The sequence below is a fragment of the Heterodontus francisci genome, chromosome 5, assembly GCF_036365525.1.
Source record: "Heterodontus francisci isolate sHetFra1 chromosome 5, sHetFra1.hap1, whole genome shotgun sequence".
Lineage (NCBI taxonomy): Eukaryota > Metazoa > Chordata > Chondrichthyes > Heterodontiformes > Heterodontidae > Heterodontus > Heterodontus francisci.
The window spans coordinates 107,297,582-107,318,572 of record NC_090375.1 but is presented as its reverse complement, the minus strand read 5'-3'; the positions used below and the strand labels follow the sequence as shown (position 1 = coordinate 107,318,572).

General features: G+C 44.1%; 1 protein-coding gene across 3 annotated transcripts in view; it reads left to right on the top strand.

The window, feature by feature from the left end:
* nsmaf (neutral sphingomyelinase (N-SMase) activation associated factor) overlaps positions 1–20,991 on the top strand; it is a 116,702-nt gene that overhangs the window by 9,148 nt on the left and 86,563 nt on the right. For 2 of the 3 annotated variants that reach the window (XM_068031883.1, XM_068031881.1), the window contains exons 2-5: positions 1,196–1,285; positions 2,771–2,849; positions 12,221–12,288; positions 12,393–12,429. In XM_068031883.1, the coding sequence (XP_067887984.1) occupies positions 1,196–1,285; positions 2,771–2,849; positions 12,221–12,288; positions 12,393–12,429 (274 nt within the window). The remainder of the gene's footprint in view (positions 1–1,195; positions 1,286–2,770; positions 2,850–12,220; positions 12,289–12,392; positions 12,430–20,991) is intronic. The other variant, XM_068031884.1, reaches the window with a different exon arrangement.

The window sequence follows — 20,991 nt, the reverse complement described above, 5'->3', positions numbered from 1 at the left end:
AAGCTCTGCATCAAGGGACAGATTGTCTGTCAGCATGGACCCAAGGTAGCAGAATTTGCTAACCACTTCCAGTGTGGTGTTATTTAGAGTGATCAGGGGCCGAGATGCAGCACCTTGTCCCACGACCAGTTTTCTTGATGCTTATAGTTAAAGAGAACAAGTTACAGGCACAGGAGAGACAGTCCATGAGTCTTTGTAGCTGAGTTTCAGTGTTACTGGCTAGCACAGCATCATCAGCATAGGTCAGGACACGATGTGTTTTTGTCTTTGCTTTCAGCCTTGATAGATTGTAGAGCTTGCTCACTTTGTGTACAAGTAGGCACCCATAGGAGAGGCGAAGGTCAGGAGCATGGAGAAGAAGATACCAGAGCGGGGGCTAGGACACAACTCTGTTTCAGTCCATTCTTCACTCCGAAACTGTTGGAAGTGGAGCCATGAAACTGGACAGTGCAGTGCATATTGTCATGGAAGGAGCGATGAGACTGAGGAGGTTCAGTGGATAGCCAATTTTTTCCATGATCCAGAGCCCTACTCTGTTCCGCTATGGTCAATATATTGGATGCAATCATTCGCTGTTCAGATCTGGTGTAAATGCTGGGCACTTAGTTTTCTGGTCTTTTTCTTTGGGGCTCAATGTTAATCAGCTAAGTTGGGTTTCAGTGGATGTAACAGCGCAATGCGCAAATGATTGAGGAAATTTGCATGTATCAATGTTTCAGTGTGAGACTGGCCTAAGTTACTTACGCGCAAATTTTTGTGGGATGGTGAGAAACAGCACCGTTACACTCATTATACTAAATTGTCCAGGAAATTCAGAAGAGCCATTCTTAAAAACCTTTTAGTACAACTCTATGTTTTCTGAAATAAATTGCTGTTTGTTGTTTAAATGCTTGGCTTGTTGGTAGAATTTTCTCTTATTTTATTGTGTATGCATAATATGTTCTATTTTGTGTGTGTCTGAGGAACAAATGCTTTAATTCTGTAATATCAAGGCGACAGGGTTCTTGAATATAGAAATTCATATTTGATTTAAAAGCTGCAGTGACCTTGTGTGTAAGCATATTGTGTATTACTCTTAAGGCTGTTCCTCTTCATAGCTACAAACAATAACCTAAATATATAGCTTTGGTGTTTGGTAGTGGAAAATCATTTCTTTTCAGTGTCCTGGTTCATATTTCTTTTTCATATCAAACAGGTTTTCTCTGCTGATGCTTGATCTTGAGGAGTATTACTTTGACCATCATACATTTTATTATGTATTTACCAACAACAAAGGAGAGAAAAGGTACTGTTTGGATTCTGGAAATGTCAGCTCAAGTTATTGTGTTGATTAATTGTTACCTGCTTCTTACTACTTGTGTGTTTAAGCAGCACTGTTAAAGTATCTCAGCTTACCCATTGCTTGACAAATAGGAAGCTATGTAAAGTATGACTGTGATGTGGAGAAGCAGCAGGTAAGAAAGAAGCTGACCACAATGCATTTGGAAAATAATTTTTCCCTGAAGTTAGTTGCAAGTTGAAAAATTAATTGCCCACCTCTTTCTGGAATGTGTCTTTGCAAAGCAGGTGTGGAAAGAGATGCAGTGGTTTTTGTCGAGATTCATCCCAAGCAGCTCTGTAACATAGGAGTCTGTGCTCTACGGGCTGTTCCCAGGGACGCACACCGAGATAAACATCAACTGCTGCTGGAGGACCATCAATTCGGTGAAAGACACCCTTTGGTCTGCCTGAAACTTGCTGGTCTTCCAGTGCAAAGAGCTGTCCACGACCGAATGTTGCGGACTGGCACATTCCAAGGTCCAGGAATACATGCTGAGGGACGCAGTCAAGCTAGAGGCAGCCGCGGCAAAGGCTCAATGGGGAAAGACCACTGTGTAAGGTCCCCCCCCACCAAGGTCCTTGCTCTAAGTGGTTAAAGGCCAAATATTTTGGACCATGTTCTTCTGAATGTTTTTGAAAATAATTAAATGATGCACTTTTTAAAAAACAGCAGAGATGCTCCAATTGGCCTTTTTCACCCTCAACTCAGTACACTGTCATCTTTCTGATTGACATCTGGTGACTGTTGCTGGAAAAGGATGTATATGAATGTCAGGTGAGGCTAGGGGTAGGCCCAGTTGTGATGGCCTATATGGATGAATAGCTGCCACTGTCCACACTCACATGATGAGTGAGCTACTTGGGTGGGGGCTATCAGCACTTGTGGCGTATCTTCAATCATTCTGATTTATTTTTTTTTAAAGTCAGCAAACGTTTTTCAATATTTACACCTAATCTTTTTGTGGTGTACATAAAAAACTCACGTTCAGAGAGATCCTACTACCGGTCTGTAAAGAAATTTCTGATGACAAAGAACCGGGAATGCTTATTTTCTTTATATCCTTTACAGTTGATAAGAAACTGAATCTGCTCAACTTTGGGTTGTATTAACAACTATAGCAAGCATGTTGCTAGGACTTCCATTTTCATATTTTATAAGCATGTCTCCAACACACTTGAGAACACTGCTGTTTGTTTCTTTCTCCTTATCAGTTTTGATTGTGTTTTTTTTGTTTCATTAACTTACATCTGTGTAACCATGTTATAGTAACACTTTCAATGGGGGAATGATTGATCTTTTTCCAACACTTTCTACACTGACTGACACATTCTGACTGACTAGTTACTGTGGGGCAAAAAAAAAAGTTAAGGCCTGAGCTCACTATGATAGTTATCTGTCGTGATATGTTTATCAGATGCCAGTATTTATAAATGCCTTTGTTTGTTGCAGAGCAATTAAAGGTTCCCTGAAGATATGTTCGAAATCACTGATATTTGAACCAGATCAAATATCAGAACCTATTTTAAAGGTACAGTCAGTAAAAACTGTTCTGCATGTTTACAGTATCTGGTGTATGTTAGTCAATATTTATGTATCTTCACAATATTTGAAACGTTTTATGTATACCGTGCACTTATTCTTCATGACTGGCTATTAGTTGTTAGATAGTAAGGTTTAAATTTACCATATACTTATATGTACCTATTAATCCTGTCAGTTCATAATTTGCATGTCCAATGTCGGTGGTGTGATTTTTCCACAGCACCAGTCCCTTCATATTACTTTTCTCCCTGGGTCCTGTCATCTTCTGGCCTCAGATTCAGAGTTTTGTCACTGGCATGATTATCCTTTTCAAATACAAGTAGTTACCTCTGATGGTAATTTTTGATGAAAAAGAACTGTGTGCCCCCAGTAAATTGTCACACTTGATCCGTTTTTTTAATATCCTTTACAGTTAATAAACTGAATTTGTTCAATTTTGGGTTGTGTTTATAAACTATAATGAGCAACTTCTTAGTACTTAGGTTTTCATGTTTCATAAGTCTACAACACACTTGATAACACTGCTGTTTGCTTCTTTCTCCTTATCTGTTTTGATTATGTTCTTTTGTTTCATTGACTTACATTTGTTTACCCGTGAAAGTTTTTTTAAACACTTGTTGCTGCCCCAACCAGCAGTCTGCACCCACCACCAGAAAAAATGCCCGGCACTCCAGATCCCACTGCCATTCACCACCTGCAGCCCTGTCTACATCTGCTGATAATGTAGCCTGCAGCTCTTGACAGCACTCTGCCATCCCACAGCCAGCCATATTACCCACTTCATCCACCAGCTCCCATTTAATAGTACAGAAGGGAAGAAAATAAAGAGGCGCACAAACATAAGACATCATAAGAGAGAAAAGGACGGAAATGGGGGGTTAGGGGGAGGAAAGAAAGAAATCAAAAAAAGCAGGGACAGAAAAAGAAAGAACAAAGCATAAGAGAGAAAAGCAGCAACAAGATGGCAGAAGATAGGTAAGGATGAAAGAGTATTTCTTCTGACTAGCTATGCCGCAGGGTTTCCAAAGATATAAAAAGGAATTTTAGGTTAACACTGTTCATATCTTGAAATTCAAGCACAGAGTGGCATATTGTGAAATTTAGCACATTTTGTAGCAACATTTTATAGGAAAATGAAGCACACGATTCAAAGTGTATGCAGTTATGGCCTGGTGAGGAGGGGATCACAGGCTCCTTCCTTGCCCTTTCTCTTATCTGACCGCAACAGGGTTTATTCCTTTTTTAACAGTGGTTGTGCTTACCACCTCAGTGAGTGTTTTACCTTTTACCTTTAATGTGATCGTGTAAGAACCAATCAGACAGGTTTTCTTGAGTTTAAACAAGAAGGAATATTGTACAATATTGAACAATCTAAACCCGATCTTAAAAAAAAAAATACGCTACACATTCACGCACAGGTTCACACGAGAATCACACACACGCACACAAATAGATTACAGAGTGAAAAGTAGATTTTGTGATTGGATTAGAGTCCAGAATAAATGGAAATTAAATATACAGTCTGTGAGGTTGGATGATTCGGTGGTCTTCCAGCGGAAGTTGTATTCTTGAAGTCTTTGGCCGGTGAAAATGCACTTTGTGGTTGGCCCACTTGCCTCAGTATTTTCTTGGAGGCCGACTTGTGGCTGGCTCTCTTCCTCTGGTCTTTGTCTGTAGAAACCTGTGGGCTTGGAGGGTCGCAGACGGTTTTCAAACTTGTGGAATTATCTGGAGAGAGAGAAAAAGAGAGAGGGAGGCAAAGCGAGGACATGAAAAATTATTGGCAGGTAAAATCAAGGAAAACCCAAATATGTTTTATCAGTATATTAAGAGCAAGAGGATAACTAAGGAAAGGGTAGGGCCTATCAGAGATGTACAAGGGAACTTGTGCGTGGATGCAGAAGATGTGAGTAGGGTTCTTAATGAGTTTTTTGTCTCTGTCTTCAAAAAGGAGATGGTTGATGTAGACATTGTAGTTGAAAGAGGAGGAGTGTGAAATATTAGATACGATAAGCATAATGAGAGAGGAAGTACTAGAGGGTCTGACATCCTTGAAAGTGGATAAATCGCCAGGGCCAGATGGATTGCATCCCAGGTTGTTAAAGGAAGCCAGGGAGGAAATAGCAGATGTGCTGAGGATCATCTTCAAATCCTCACTAGATACAGGAAAGGTACCAGATGATTGGAGGTCTGCGAACATTGTACCATTGTTTAAAAAGGGTGCAAGGGATAGGCCATATAATTATAGGCCGGTCAGTCTGACCTCAGTGGTGGGTAAATTGTTAGAATCTATTCTGAGGGACAGGATAAACTGCCACTTAGAAAGGCACGGATTAATCAGGGATAGTCAGCATGGATTTGGTAAGGGAAGGTCATGTCTTACTAACTTAATTGAGTTTTTTGAGGAAGTAACAAGAAGGATTGATGAGGGAAGTGCAGTGGATGTGGTCTACATGGATTTTAGTAAGGCATTTGACAAGGTCCTGAATGGCAGACTGGTCAGTAAAATGAAAGCCCATGGGATACAGGGGAATCTGGCAGGTTAGATCCAGATTTGGCTCAGGGCCAGGAAACAAAGGGGAGTAGTTGATGGATGTTTTTGTGAATGGAAAGCTGTTTTCACTGGCTCAGTGTTGGGTCCCTTGCTGTTTGTGGTATATATTAATGATTTGGACTTAAATGTGGGAGGCTAATGACACAACAATTGGCCGTGTAGTTAATAGTGAAAAATATAACTGTAGAACTCCAGAAAGATAGCAATGGTTTGGGTGAGTGGGCGGAAAAGTGGCAAATGGAATTCAATCCAGATAAGTGTGAGGTAATGCATTTGGGAAGGGCAAATAAAGCGAGGGAATACACAATAAACGGGAGGATATAGAGAGGGGTAGAAGAAGTGAGAGACCTTGGAGTGCATGTCCACAGGTCCTTGAAGGTGGTAGGACAGGCAGCTAGAGTGGTGAAGAAGGCATATGGAATACTTTCCTTTATTGACTGAGGTATAGAATTCAAAAGCAGGGATATAATGCTGGAACTGTATAAAACACTGGTTAGGCCACAGTTGGAGTATTGCATACAGTTCTGGTCACCACATTACAGAAAGGACATAATTGCTCTGGAGAGAGTACATAGGAAGTTTACAAGAATGTTGCCAGGGCTTGAAAGTTGCAGCTATGAGGAAAGATTGGATAGGCTAGGGTTGTTTTCCTCAGAACCGAGGAGGCTGAGGGGTGACATAATTGAGGTGTACAAAATTATGAGGGGCCTAGATAGAGTAGACAGGAAGGACCTGTTTCCCCTAGCAGAGAGGTCAATTACCAGGGGGCACAGTTTTAAGGTGATTGGTAGAAGGATTAGAGGAGACATGAGGAAAATCTTTTTCACCCAGAGGGTAGTGGGTGTCTGGAATTCACTGCCAGGAACGGTGGAGGAGGCAGAAACCCTCAATTATTGTTAAAGGTACCTGGACATGCTCCTGAAGTGCTGTAACCAGCAAGGCTATGGACCAGGTGCTGGAAAGTGGGATTAGATTGGGCGGCTAGTTTTTTTGACTGGCACGGACACGACGGGCTGAATAGCCTCCTTCTGTGCCGTAATTTCTCTATGGTTCTATGTATGTATATAAAGGCACACAGTCTTCCTGCTACTCCACAGTCTGAGCTACTGGCTTGACTCTTTGTTCAAGGCAACTTGCAGCTTTCACAGAGATGGACGGACAGTCACATTACTGCCTCAGTATTCTCTGGAACTTTCTAATGAGATGCAATGTTCGGAATTGGTTCCCCAGGCCCCAGGATGCAAATATTTGAACTTGGAAGGGTTTGCACTTTCAAAGTCAAGGTGTTAGGATTGCATTGAATGCCGTAGTACTGAAGCAATCTTAGGTAATTCAATCACTTAGAGCAAGCCATTGTTCTGGGTCCATGCACCTCACACCTCTGTCTCCAGTTGGAGCCTTGGAATGTGAAAAGGTGTTTCAGATGCAAATTGCGGTGGCCATCTTGGCTGCCAGTTTTTTCAAAGTTAACTGCAGGATTTTTTTTCATTAAAGGTTTAATGTAAGTTTCCAACCGATTAATTAATGCCTCCTTGAGCTTTGTGCCCTGAATGAACTCTGCATCACCAACACCTTCTTCCAGGGCAGACATCGCCACAAGGTATCATGGCATCACACAAAATCTGGTCATTGGCACAAACTAAACCTAGTGTTACGACCAGCTGAGAAAGGGGTCTAGGGGTTCCCTCTCAGCCTTCACCTGGTCTTACCGTAACAGGGTTTAATTTTAAACGCACAATGTTTTTTGCTCCCCTTTGGTGAATCCTTGTTCGCTGCTTTCCAATTGTAAGGCAAAGAAACCAGCCAAACAGGTTTTCTGAGGTTTAAAGAAGAAAGGTTGAAATTTATTAAACTTAAACTCTAATTCAGTTAACACCTACAGATACGCGACGCGTCCACACTAGCATGTACACAAGCAGATAGGGACAGAAATGAGCAGAAGAAAAATAAAGTGGAAAAGTTTGAGGCAATATCTGAAGATGGTTTTGGCTACTGTTCTTAGAGCTTGCTGTTGAGTCCTTGATTGTAGGTAGGTCTTGCTTTTCGTCAGGGCCCAGTATTCTTCTTAAACCTTGTTTGGTGTAGGAGATTTTTCTCTCTTGAGGTTTACGTGTCTTCAGTGGATCCAGAGGCTTGTGTGAAAGAGATGGAAGCAGGCAGGAGTGGTCCTCTCAGTCCAGGAGCAAACAGTTTCTCTGAGTTCAAACTGTCTGTACGATTCAAAAAAAAAACTCCTCAAGTTGGCCAGCAGGTTAGTCACATGACCAACTGGTGTAACCACTTCTGTGTTCGTGGATTCTGTTGTCCTTGCAGACCCTGCAATGTCTCATCTTACACACAGTACCTGATGATCAAAGTCCATTTTAGGATAGTGGATAAGGAAAGTAATCTCTCTTGTCCCTATTGGTATGCAAATGTCCTCCAGCCAACTGTCTGGCAGCCCTTGTAACAGGCCTTCTCTTCCCAGCAACAATTTGAAATTTAATGTCCATATGGCAAAATTAAAATGCCTCATTCTTGGCAGGTGGGGGCCCAGCATGACACCTAGTCATCACGACGAGGTGTGATCTGCCCAGTGTTGTTCTTACCTGCACCTACCATAGCGCAGATTGCAGCACTGACCACTCTCTTTTATCAGCAGCGGAGCAAAGGTGCACCCCCCGAAAGTTCTGCAGCTCCAAACACAACGGCCCACAACACATCAAAATCCCTTGCATAAGAAATGATGCCAAATACCAGCACTTCACACTGTTGCTAGAGTGCTTGCTACCCACCAAAACCTTAACAGGAAGCACTGATGCCAGCATTAATGAAGTTTGGAAGTCACAAAGCTATGAAGCAGCAGAAGCATCATTTGGTAAAGGCGGAACCTGCAGCAAGGGCTGGTTTCAGATCGACTCAACTAAGATGATATCTGTCATTGATGCAAAAAACAAAGCCTACGTGATGTACAACAGCTCAGACACTGCATGACCTGAAAGTAGCCAAGACAGCCGTGCAAAGGAGAGAGCGATACTGCTCAAACAAACACCGGATCAGCTTATGTCAGGAAATACAAATTGCATGTGACAAAGGAAATCTATGAGTTATATACAGTGGGATCAAGAGGGTGCTTGACCCTGCCCTCACCAAAGTTACTCCCCTGAAGTCAGCAGATGGTGAAGTACTCACCAATAGGAATAAACAAATGTCCCAGTGGGCTGAATACTACTGTGAGCTGTACTCCTGTGAGTTAGATGGCCAGAGCATGGAAAGTACCATCTATTGCTACACCTTTATAACCACCTCCTTCTTTGCTGGAACATAGGCTCTGTTCCACAGGAGATGTGTGACGCCAAAATCATCACGCGATACAAAAACAAAGCGACAGAGGAGATTGCAACAACTACAGGGGTATATCACTCCTTAGCATCTCGGGGAAGGCCTTTGCTAGGGTCATACTTATAAGACCCCATTTACTTGCAGACCGAGTGTATCTCGAAGTCCAGTGCAGTTTCCATGCTGGCAGATCTACTGTGGGATGTGATCTCCTCCATAGGCCAGTTCCAAGAAAAGTGTAGGGAACAGAGTTATACCCCTTCACCTTACTTTTGTAGATCTCACTAAGGCATTCAACTCCATTAGCAGAGCAGGGCTCTATAAGATATTGGGAAAAATTGGCTGTCCACTAAAGCGCCTCATTCTCATCCGCTCCTTCCATGACAACATGCACTGCACTGTAGAGCTTGGCTACCTAACCCGAACCCAACCGGCTCCGACGACATGTGTCTGGTTCGGGTCGCTCTTCTGGACCCGGCATTCGGGCTTGGGTCGGGTCAGGCTGGGTCGGACACAGTGACAGCCAGGATGTCAAGGCGGGAAATGTGTATTTGGACTCTGCACTAGTCTGCAGTGAGTGATTCCATCCAAGGTAGAGCACAACCTCTTCAATAAAGTTGATTATATGCCGGTGGTCGGGTCGGACGTGGAAAAAAGTCAAAGGACTCGGGTCGGGCTCGGGACGGGTTTCATTTGCAGACATGAGCAGGCCTTTACAGCACTGTGCAGTTTGATGGCTCTATTTCCGACCATTTCGGAGTGAAGAATGGAGTGAAATAGGGTTTTGTCCTAGTTCCCACTCTGTTTGGTATCTTCTCCTCCATGCTCCAAACCTTTGCCTCTGCAGAAATGGAAGGAGCCTACTTGTGCACTAGGTCAGGTGGCAAGCTCTACAATCTATCAAGGCTGAAAGCAAAGACCAAAACACATCACGTCCAGATCAGAGAACTCTGCTATGCTGATGATGATGCGCTAGTCACTTACAAGGAAACTCAGCTACAAAGGCTCATGGACTGTCTCTCCCATGCCTGTTCTCTTTGACTATAACCATCAAGAAAACTGTGGTCACGGGACAAGGTGTTGCACCTCCACCCCTGATCACACTAAATAACATCCCACTGGAAGTGGTTAGCAAATTCTGCTACCTTGAGTCTATGGTGACAGACAATCTCTTCCTTGCTGCAGAGCTCGATACACACATAGGGAAAGCAGCTATCACCTTTGGCAAAATCACAAAACGCATATGGAATAACACAAAGCTGACCCTTAGGACCAAGCTGATCATTTATAAGGCCTATGTTCAGCACCTTTCTGTATGGCTGTGAAACATGGGTGGCTTACAGCTACCAGGAGAAGAAGCTCAATAATTTCCATCTTCGCTGTATGCAGCACATAATGGGGATATCCTGGCAGGACAAAAATCACCAGTGTGGCAGTCCTGTCAAAGGCAGAGCTCCCAAATGTGTTGGCGCCAATCAAGCAGAGGTGGCTTCGGTGGATTGGACACATCCGCAGGATGGAAGACGATCACATACCCAAAGACCTTCTGTATGGTGAGTTAGCTGGGGCCAGATGACCAGTGGGGCGTCCAAAGCTCCACTTCAAGGATGCTTGCAAATGTGACATGAAGGCCCTAAATGTCAACTGTGGCACTTGGGAGTCACTAGCTGGTGAAAGAGGGAAATGGCGACACATCCTGTGGACTGGTGTGCACTACCACGATGACCAGTTGCTACAGCAGCTTGGCAACAGGCGTCAACATCAAAAACAACAACTCACAGTGTCACCTGACAGCTTCATGTGCAGCACTTGTGGCAGAACCTGTCTCTCAAGGATTAGCCTTCACAGCCATCAACAAAAGTGCACCAAGAGAAGACACCCCACCTAAATGGATTGTTTGCTCCGTGTCCATCATCTTTCATAGATAGAAGGATGCCAACCTCATCAGAACCCGTTCTGATGAAAGGTTACAGGCCTGAAATGTGAATTCTGTTTCTCTCTCCACAGACCTGCTGAGTATTTCCAGCATTTGCTGATTTTATTTCAACCTTCCAGCATCTGCAGTATTTTACCTCATTATAAGAGTTGTTTTTACATGTTGTATCAGAGACTCTTGGCAAATATCGATATATTACCGCAGATTTCATGTGCTAAAATTTCCCAAGGTGACCTTTAATGAGCCAATAGTAAACAGTGCTATTAGTGCAAACTTTTATTAGTTTTGACAACAGAAAAATTGGGCAGGATTTTAACTCACTCAACACCTATTCACTGACACAGTTAAAATTGGGTCCATCATGCTTGGATTCTGTTCTGTAGCAACTGCAGTTGAATTAACAGAAATCTAGGTTGCACATTATGAACTCGTGGATCCTTTGGGAACATCTTGTTGATCCGAGGATATGCAAATTTCAGTTTAATAACCATTGCTTTACAATCCTGTCTCAAAAACAGTATTACTGCAAGGATCTGCTCTTTTAGTACCCAATGTGTAAAATCATTTTATACATGAACACTTTTGAACTAAGATGGAAATCCTTTATTGTGAGGACTGCCATTAGTAGTCTGAATACAATGTCTTTACATTTCATCTACTGAATTGTAATTTGCTGTATTTGAACTCAAGCCCTTTTTTATTCTTTCATGGGATGTGAGCATCACTCGTAAGGTCAGCAATTATTGCCCATCCCTCATTACCCTTGAGAAGGTGGTGAGCTGCTTTCTTGAACCGCTGCAGTCCATCTGATGCGGATACATCCATAGTGCTGTTAGGGAGGGAGTTCCAGTATTTTGATCTGGCGACAGTGAAGGAATGGTGATATATTTCCATGTCAGGATGTTGCGTGACTTGGAGGGGAACTTATAGGTGGTGGTGTTCCCATGCATCTGCTACCCTTGTCCTCCTAGGTGGTAGAGTTTGCTGATTTGGTAGGCGCTGTCAAAGAGGCGTGGTGAGTTGCTGCAGTGCATCCTGTATATCGTACACACTGCTGCCACTGTGCGTCAATGGTGGAGGGATTGAATTTTTAAGTTGGTGGATGGGGTGCCGATCAAGCAGGCTGCTTTGTCCTGGATGGTGTCAAGCTACCTGAGTGTTGTTCGAGCTGCACTGATCCAGGCCAGTGAAGAGTATTCCATCACACTCCTGACTTGTGCCTTGTAGATGATGGACAGGCTTTGGGGAGTCAGGAGCAGGGTTGCTTACTGTAGAATTCCCAGTCTCTGACCTGTTGTTATAGCCACAGTATTTCTGTGGCTGCTCCAGTTCAGTTTCTGGTCAATGGTAACCCCCAGGATGTTGTTAGTGGGGGATTCAGTGACGGCAATGCCGTTGAACATCATGGGGAGATGGTTAGATTCTCTCTTATTGGAGATCGTCATTGACTGGCACTAATGTGGCATGAATGTTACTTGCCGCTTATAACTTGTGTATAACTTATAGAGTTTAGAATTGTTGCTGTGTACTGACCTTTGAAAATTTGCAGTTCCCTTTCAGAGAGTGCAGCAGAATTGAAGAGATAGAAGATAAGAACAGTAGTAATCCTTTTGAAGAGTGAGTTTAGGCTTATCTATATACAGGTTTTCAAATTTATTTGAGGCACAGTACTCAGTGATTGATGAATTCATGTTTATTTGAATTAAATCATGCTTTTCCAGAAATCAAATTTGTGGATTTTGCATCACGTGCCTTCAGGTAAGAATCTCTCAGTGTTTCCATCTTTATTTATCTTGTGTGCATGCTTTTTCTCTTTTGTGTACTCTCTTTCTGGTGCACATTCTTTCTCTCAGTCTCTTGCATGCTGTAGTTGTCTGTCATGCTCACTCTTTCCCTCTCACTCAGTCTATCACTTACTCATTCTTGTGTTGTATTGCTTGTTCAGTGCTTCCTTCCTCCACTTCTGTTTCTCTTTTTATCTCTTGCCTTTGTTGCTGTTTTTCATTTCTCTTTTCTGACTTCACTTTTTAATCTCTTCTCTGTCTTTCTAACCAAGGGCTAGGAAAGTTAGTAACACTGCACTCTGGCAAACAGGCTAGAGGCTGCAGCATTAGGTGCTTGGTGGGAGGGGGATATTTGCTATGCTGGGCGGGAGTGATCTGAGAGCATTTGGGTTGCTGGCTTTCCATGGACAGTTGGGGCAGGAGTACTAGTATATCAAGACTCTTGCCTTCAGTAAGTCACTTTAAGGGCTTGTTTGGTGGGCTGGCCATAAATTGCCTCAAACTTCTGTCCACTTGCAGCACTCAACCACATGAATTTGGTGTTGCCTGTAACAAATCCCATCTGAAGCAGGGTGCTCTCCAACATAGCAAAATGGAACTTAAGTAAATCCTTTTGAAGGGTGAATCTCAGAAGCATTCGCTGTCTAAGGAAGCATCTTCTTTAATACCTGAACAGTGTATTATTACAAGAAAATGTCTTTCGCTGAAGTGAAGTTCAGTTATTTGGGCTATGTGGATGCAGTGACTCAATTTATTAATCTAAAGCCCAAAATAATATCCTTTATCATTTTTTTAAAAAGGAATTTGTATTATTAAAATGTCTGTAAACACCAGGGGTGGAATTTGACAGGCTTGGAGGTGGGTGGGTGGGGTGGGGTGGGGCCGATAAAATGATGGGGAAATGCATTGGAGCAGATCCCCGTCGCCTTTGTGCCACCAGCCAAACTTCCCGGGGTACCTGCACAGTGGAATCAGGACCATGCAGACAGGTGGCAGGCAGCCGATTGAGCCTGTTAAGTAGCCAATTGACCACGATTTTACACATTTTACCATTTTCCATGGGGTGCATGGGTTCCACGGAGCATCGGTGGCTTGCCTGCTCAAAGGAAGAGAAAGCTCAGTGGCAGGTGAGTGTTGGCTGCATAGAGCAGCCATTGAGTTCTGCTGTGTTTACAGGCAGGCGGGCTCAAGTCAAGGAATCGAAGGCTGGGACCTTTCATCAAAGCTTGTTCAGAGCAGCCAGGCATGTTTATTAACAGGAAGGGGTTCCACTTGTTCAGTGTTCAAATAGTCTGCAACCACCACAAAAGGATCCTCCAGGTGTGTGCAAGGTTCCCAGGAAGCTGCCATGAGTCATACATCTTGAGACAGTCCTAGGTGCCTCAACTCTTCAGTGCCCCTGATTGTGGATGGATCCTGGGTGACCAGGGGTATCCATTAAATACATGACTTGCTTATACCTGTGCGGCACCCCAACACAGGCAGAGGACACCTACAACCACTGCCATGTGACTACAAACAGGCAATTGAGCTTCTGAAAATGCAGTTCCGATGCTTAGACGGATCTGGGGGAGCCCTACAGTACGCCCCATCAAGGGTTTCCTGTATCATGGTGCTCTGTTGCACTCTGCACAACCTGGCTCTCTCGAGAGGAGTTGCACTAGAGATAGATGACCACATTGAGTGTATCGCCTCCTCCTCGGAGGAGGATGAGGGGATGCCCATCAATCCCCAGCGGCCTTTGGCTATGAACCTGTGGGGCAGAAGGCCACGTACATTGACATGCGTGCAAGGAAGACATAGAAACATAGAAAATAGGAGCAGGAGTAGGCCATTTGGCCCATTCAGCCTGCTCTGCCATTCATTATGATTATGGCTGATCATCCAACTCAGTAGCCTGTTCCCGCTTTCGCCCCATACCCTTTGATCCCTTAAGACCCAAGAGCTATATCTAACTCCTTGAAAACATGCAATGTTTTGGCCTCCACTGCTTTCTGTGGTAGCGAATTCCACAGGCTCACCACTCGCTGGGTGAAAAAGTTTCTCCTCATCTCAGTCCTGAAAGGTTTACCCCGTATCCTTAGACTATGACCCCTCATTCTGGACTCCCCCACCATCGGGAACATCCTTCCTGCATCTAAGTCCTGTTAGAATTTTATAGGTTTCTATGAGATCCCCCCTCTTCTGAACTCCAGCAAATATAATCCTAACCGACTCAATCTCTCCTCATACGTCAGTCCTGCCATCCCAGGAATCAGTCTGTTAAACCTTCGTTGCACTCCCTCTATAACAAGAACATCCTTCCTCAGATAAGGAGACCAAAACTGCACACAATATTCCAGGTATGGCTTCACCAAGGCCCTGTATAATTGCAGCAAGACATCCCTGATCCTGCACTCGAATCCTCTTGCTATGAAGGCCAACATACCATTTGCCTTTTTTTACCGCCTGTTGCACCTGCATGCTTACCTTCAGCGACTGGTGAACACCCAGCTCTTGCTGCATATTCCCCTCTCTCAGTTTATAGCCGTTCAGATAATAATCTGCCTTCCTGTTTTTGCTACTAAAGTGGATAACCTCACATTTATCCACATTATACTGCATCTGCCATGCATTAGCCCACTCACTCAACTTGTCCAAATCACCCTTAAGCCTCTCTGCATCCTCCTCACAACTCACCCTCCCACCCAGTTTTGTGTCATCTGCAAATTTGGAGATATTACATTTAGTTCCCTCATCTAAATCATTAATGTATATTGTGAATAGCTGGAGTCCTAGCACCAATCCCTGCAGTACCCCACTAGTCACTGCCTGCCATTCAGAAAAAGACCCATTTATCCCTACTCTTTGTTTCCTGTCCGCCAACCAATTTCCTATCCATCGCAATACACTACCCCCAATCCCATGCGCTTTAATTTACATCCTAATCTCTTATGTGGGACTTTGTCGAAAGCCTTCTGAAAGTCCAAATAAATCACATCCACTGGCTCCCTCTCATCAACTCTACTAGTTACATCCTCGAAGAATTCTAGTAGATTTGTCAAGCATGATTTTCCTTTCGTAAACCCATGCTGACTCTGCATGATTCTACCACTGTTCTCCAAGTGCTATGCTATAAAATCTTTGATAATGGACTCTAGAATTTTTCCCACTACCGACGTCAGGCTGACTGGTCTATAATTCCCTGCTTTCTCTCGACCTCCCTTTTTAAATAGTGGGGTTACATTAGCTACCCTCCAATCTGTAGGAACTGTTCCAGAGTCTATAGAATCTTGGAAGATGACCACCAATGCATCCATTATTTCTAGGGCCACTTCCTTAAGTACTCTGGGATGCATACCATCAGGCCACATGATTCTCCTGAGATTCCCTGTAATGCCAGTGAACAGGAGACAGGCTTTTTCCTTTGGCAGCCATGGTGGCCTGTCCTTAAATGCCATAAACATGTCATTGGCCTGTTCATGAGACCATTCAAAGTCCTACACTCACCATTGGCCTACATTCAGTGCCCACCATGCCAGGGCATCCATCTCTGCCTCAACATCTGGTTATGACCCGCTGGGGTAGAAATAAACAGAAAAGCCGTTTAAGTATGCATTTCACCAAATTTTAAGATGCACAAAGCAATAGCACAGTGGCATTCAGCAAATAGATATCACCCAGTAACATCCCAAGTGCTACTAGGTGCCTTTATGCAAAAGCTTCTGGGTGCTCCTACATTGTGCTCTTGTGGAGGCTACAGCTGATGTGGAGGCAGGCTGCTGCCCCAGTGCATGAGATGCCTGGAGAAGACGGCCCTTGGGTGGCTGAGCCCTGAGTATCTGTGCAGGGGCCACCTCTGTTCGCGTGCATTCATGTCACCGTCAAAGGAGCCAGGCTGCGCCGTCAATGCAAGGATCGCCTTGAAAAGAGGCCCCATAGCTTTCAGACATAATGTTCCTTGACCTTTTCAGGGCCCACCTGCACTTCCGATCTGGAGTGAAAGCACCTGGCAATGGGTCCATGCATCTGTGGGCCTTCTCGCCTACCCAGCACACAACACTGCTCAATGATGAGCCCATACTGTGGAGGTCAGAGTGCATTCCCTGCATCCACTCAGTGATCTGCTGCATGTGGCCTCCAAACTCTCAATGGAGGAGGCCATGCGCTCGTACACCAGAGACATGGCGCCACTCATGAATGTTGGAGGAGTCCATCATTCAAGTACGGAAGCCAACATCCTCTGGGACCTCAGATAGATGTCCATGCATTTCATGCTGCTGCTCCAATATCTGCCACATAAATGATGACTCCCAAGGTTTGGCATCTGCAGGAAGCCCTCCGATGGGGACTTGCTGGAGCTGTCACTGCCTTCGTCGCTTGCTTCTTCGTGTCTGTGCCATGCTCACCAGCTGGTGCCACTCGTTCTGAATGGGCATCAATGCCCACTGAAGTGAAAGTAATCTAGGCTGGTGTAGGGTGCCCTGGACTGATGTGGCACTGTCTGCTCAGATGGCAGATCCTTCTCTGATTCAGGTGCCGTCAGCGGCACCTCATCCATTACTGGCCCTGCGGAATAGATAAGAGCGCTGTTAAGAACTTCCGCATTCACCCACATCCTCCCGCCTGCACTTGATCTGCAGCCTCCTGTGGTCATCAAGGGTCACAGAGGCGCCAGTGCTAATGCTTGCCAGAAGATTTGGTGTCTGCACCCATCACTTTTCTCACTCTCTTTGAGCTCCTCACCTGCCTCGCCCTATGAAACAGGCTGACCTGTGCCACTTTAAATATCCATCATTGCGCTACTCAGAGATGAGCTGCAAGCAGCCATTCACCCTTGTCACTGGAGCGAGCCCCTCTGACTGACCATGATCATCTGGTGTGAGGCAACTCTGCAGGTCACTGTGCACAGTGGTCCTTGGTCATTCCCTATGCGTGTGTTGGCCACCTTGCCTCACATCACATCGGAGCTTTAAAAAGGAACAGAGTGGGAGACCAGAGAGAGAGAGAAAACAGAAGCAGTGGCGGCAAGACCGGGAACAGTGGACCTGCTTGACCAACAAAAATCGAAGTGTGACGTTACAGGAGAGCTGGTAAGTGATTGGTGGGTATTTCTTCCGTGTCTCTTTTTTGTTTTGGCCAAGTGATTTCAATCAGGAGACATCATTACAGGTTAAGACTACACTTAAATAATTATTTTTTTTTTAAATACTGAGATCCAAGTTAATTAATTCAATAGAATAGAGATGGCTGGGCAGGCGATGTGTTGCAGCTGTAGTATGTGGGAGCTGGTGGATGCCGGTGCGATCCACGGTGGCCACATTTGCAGCAAGTGTTGGCTGCTCGAAGACCTTCAGTTCAGAGATGATGAGCTGGAGTCCGAGCTGCAGACACTGTGACACATCAGGGAGGAGGAGAGTTACCTGGACGCTGTGTTTCAGGAGACAGTCACACCCCTTAGATTAATTACATCAAATTTGGACCATTGTCAGGGACAGGAGGGTGTGACTGCGAGTGAGGCAGGTATGGGGATCCAGAATTTAGCTTTGGAGGAGCCTCAGTCAGTGCCCTTATCCAATAGGTACGAGGTTCTTGCTGTCAGTGTGGACGAGGGCACAGACTGCAGGGAGGATGAGCGAACTGACCACAGCACTGTGGTTCAAAGCGCCATTCAAGTGGGAGGAGAAAAGAGAAATGTAGTTGTAATAGGGGATAGCATAGTTAGGGGAATAGATACTGTTCTCTGCAGCAAAGTTAGAGAGTCCCGAAGGCTGTGTTGCCTACTTGGTGCCAAAGTTAAGGACATCCCTTCTGGGCGAGAGAGGAACTTGGAGTAGGGGGGGAAGGATCCAGTTGTCATGGTCCACGTAGGTATAACGACATAGCTAGGACTAGGAAAGAGGTTCTGCTGAGGGACTATGAGCAGCTCGGAGATAAATTAAAAAGCAGAACCATAAAGGTAATAATCTCCGGATTACTACCTGAGCCACGTGCAAATTGGCGTAGGGTAAATAAGATTAGAGAGGTAAATGTCTGACTCAAAGATTGGTGTGGGAGAAATGGGTTCCAATTCATGGGATACTAATACCAGTACTGGGGAAAGAGAGAGCTGTTCCGTTGGGATGGACTTCACTTGAACCATGCTGGGACCAGTGGCCTGGCGAATCATATAACTAGGGTTGTAGATAAGACTTTAAACTAAATAGTGGGGGGGAGGGTTCAATTGAAGGGAAGTTTAAAAAGTCGAAAAGTAACGAGAGAGCAGAGGTACAGGGTAGTGAAGGAATGTGCATTAACCAGAGTGTGACAGGAAGGGACAGAGAATACAAGCATAAGGGTACAGCAGAAAGTAGAACCAGATTAGGTAAAAATGATAAGTCAAAGTTTAAGGCTCTTTATCTGAATGCATGTAGCATTTGTAACAAGATAGATGAGCTTACAGCACAGATAGAAATAAACAAATATGATTTGATAGCCATCACAGAGATGTGGTTGTCGGATGACCAGGACTGGAAATTCAATGTTCAAGGATATTCAATGTTCCGGAAGAATAGGCAGAAAGGAAAAGGAGGTGGGGTAGCTTTGATATTAAAGGAAGGGATCAGTGCAGTTGTGAGTAATGATATGGGTGTTATAGATCGTGATGTAGAATCAGTTTGGTTGGAAATAAGGAACAGGAAGGGAAGAAATCACGGGTGGGAGTGGTCTATAGGCCTCCGAGGAATTGCCTCTCTGTAGGACAAAGTATTAATCAAGAAATAATGGAGGCGTGTAAGAAGGGCACAACTTTCATGGGTGATTTTAATCTGCATGTAGACTGGACAAATCAAATTGGCATGGGTAACATGGAAGACAAATTTGTCGAGTGCATCAGGGGTTGTTTCTTAGAACAATACTTTGCAGAACCTACCCGGGAACAGGCTATTTTAGATTTGGTAATGTGTAATGAGGTAGGATTAATAAGAGGTCTCGTAGTTAAGGATCCTCTGGGGGAAGCAATCATAACATGGTAGAATTTCAAATTCAGTTTGAGGGTGAGCAACTCAGGTCTCAAACCAGTGTCTTCAACTTAAACATGGGCAATTACAGAGGTATGAAGAAAGAGTTGTCTAAAGTGGGCTGGGAAAATAGACTAAAGGGAAAGTCAGTAGAAGAGCAGTGGCAGACTTTTAAGCAGATATTTCATAACACTCAGCAAACTTTTATTTTGGTTCGAAGGAAGGACTCAAAGAGAACGATGAACCACCCTTGGATAACAAAGGAAGTTAAGGAGAGTATCAAATCAAAAACAAAGGCGTACAAAGCGGCGAAAGCTAGTGGTAGGCCAGAGGATTGGGAATTTTTAGAAACCAGCAGCAGATGACTAAAAAACTAATAAAGAGGGAGAAAATTGATTGAGAGTAAATTGGCAAGAAATATAAAAACAAACAATAAGAGCTTCTACGGGTATATAAAAAGGAAGAGAGTAGCTAAAGTAAGTGTGGGATCCTTAGAGGATGAGACAGGGGAATTAATAACTGGGAACAGGGAAATGGCGGATAATTTAAACCAATATTTTGCATCGGTCTTCACAGTGGAGGACACTATAAACATCCCAACAATAATAGATGAACAAGGTGTAAATGGGAGGGAGGAACTTGTAACAATCTCTATCATGAGGGAAAAGGTGCTGGACAAACTGATGGGACTAAAGGCAGAAAAGTCACCAGGACCTGATGGCCTGCAGACAAGGGTTTTAAAATAAGTGGCTGCAGAGATAGTGGAGGCGTTGGTCGTAATATACCAAAACTCACTGGATTCCAGTAGGGTACCAGCGGATTGGAAAACTGCTAATGTGACGCCCCTATTCAAGAAAGGAGGGAGACAGAAAGCAGGAAGCTATAGACCAGTTAGCTTAACATCTGTCATTGGGAAAATGCTAGAGTCCATTATTAAGGAAGAAATAGGACATTAAGAAAAACATAATGCAATCAAACAGAGTCAACATGGTTTTATGAAAGGGAAATCATGGTTGACAAATTTGTTAGAGTTCTTTGAGGATATAACAAGCAGAGTGGATAAAGGGGAACCAGTAGATGTATTTGGATTTTCAGAAGGCATTCGATAAGGTGCCACATAAAAGGTTATTGCACAAAATAAGAGCTCAGGGTATTGGGGGTAATGTGTTGGCATGGATTGAGGATAACACACAGAAGACAGAGAGTCGGGATCAGTGGGTCTTTTTCAGTTTGGAAAGCCGTAACTAGTGGGGTACCACAAGGATCGGTCCTAGGGCCTCAACTGTTTACTATCTATATTAATGACTTGGAGGAAGGGACAGAGTGTAGTGTATCCAGATTTGCTGATGATACAAAAATAGGTGGGAAGGCATGTTGTGATGAGGACACAAAGAATCTGCAAAGGGATATAGATAGGTTATGTGAGTGAGCAAAACCTTGGCAGATGGAGTTCAATGTGGGAAAGTGTGAGGTAATCCACTTTGGTAGGAAGAATAAAAAGGCAGATTATTATTTAGATGGAGAAAGACTACAAAATACTGCAGTACAGAGGGATCTGG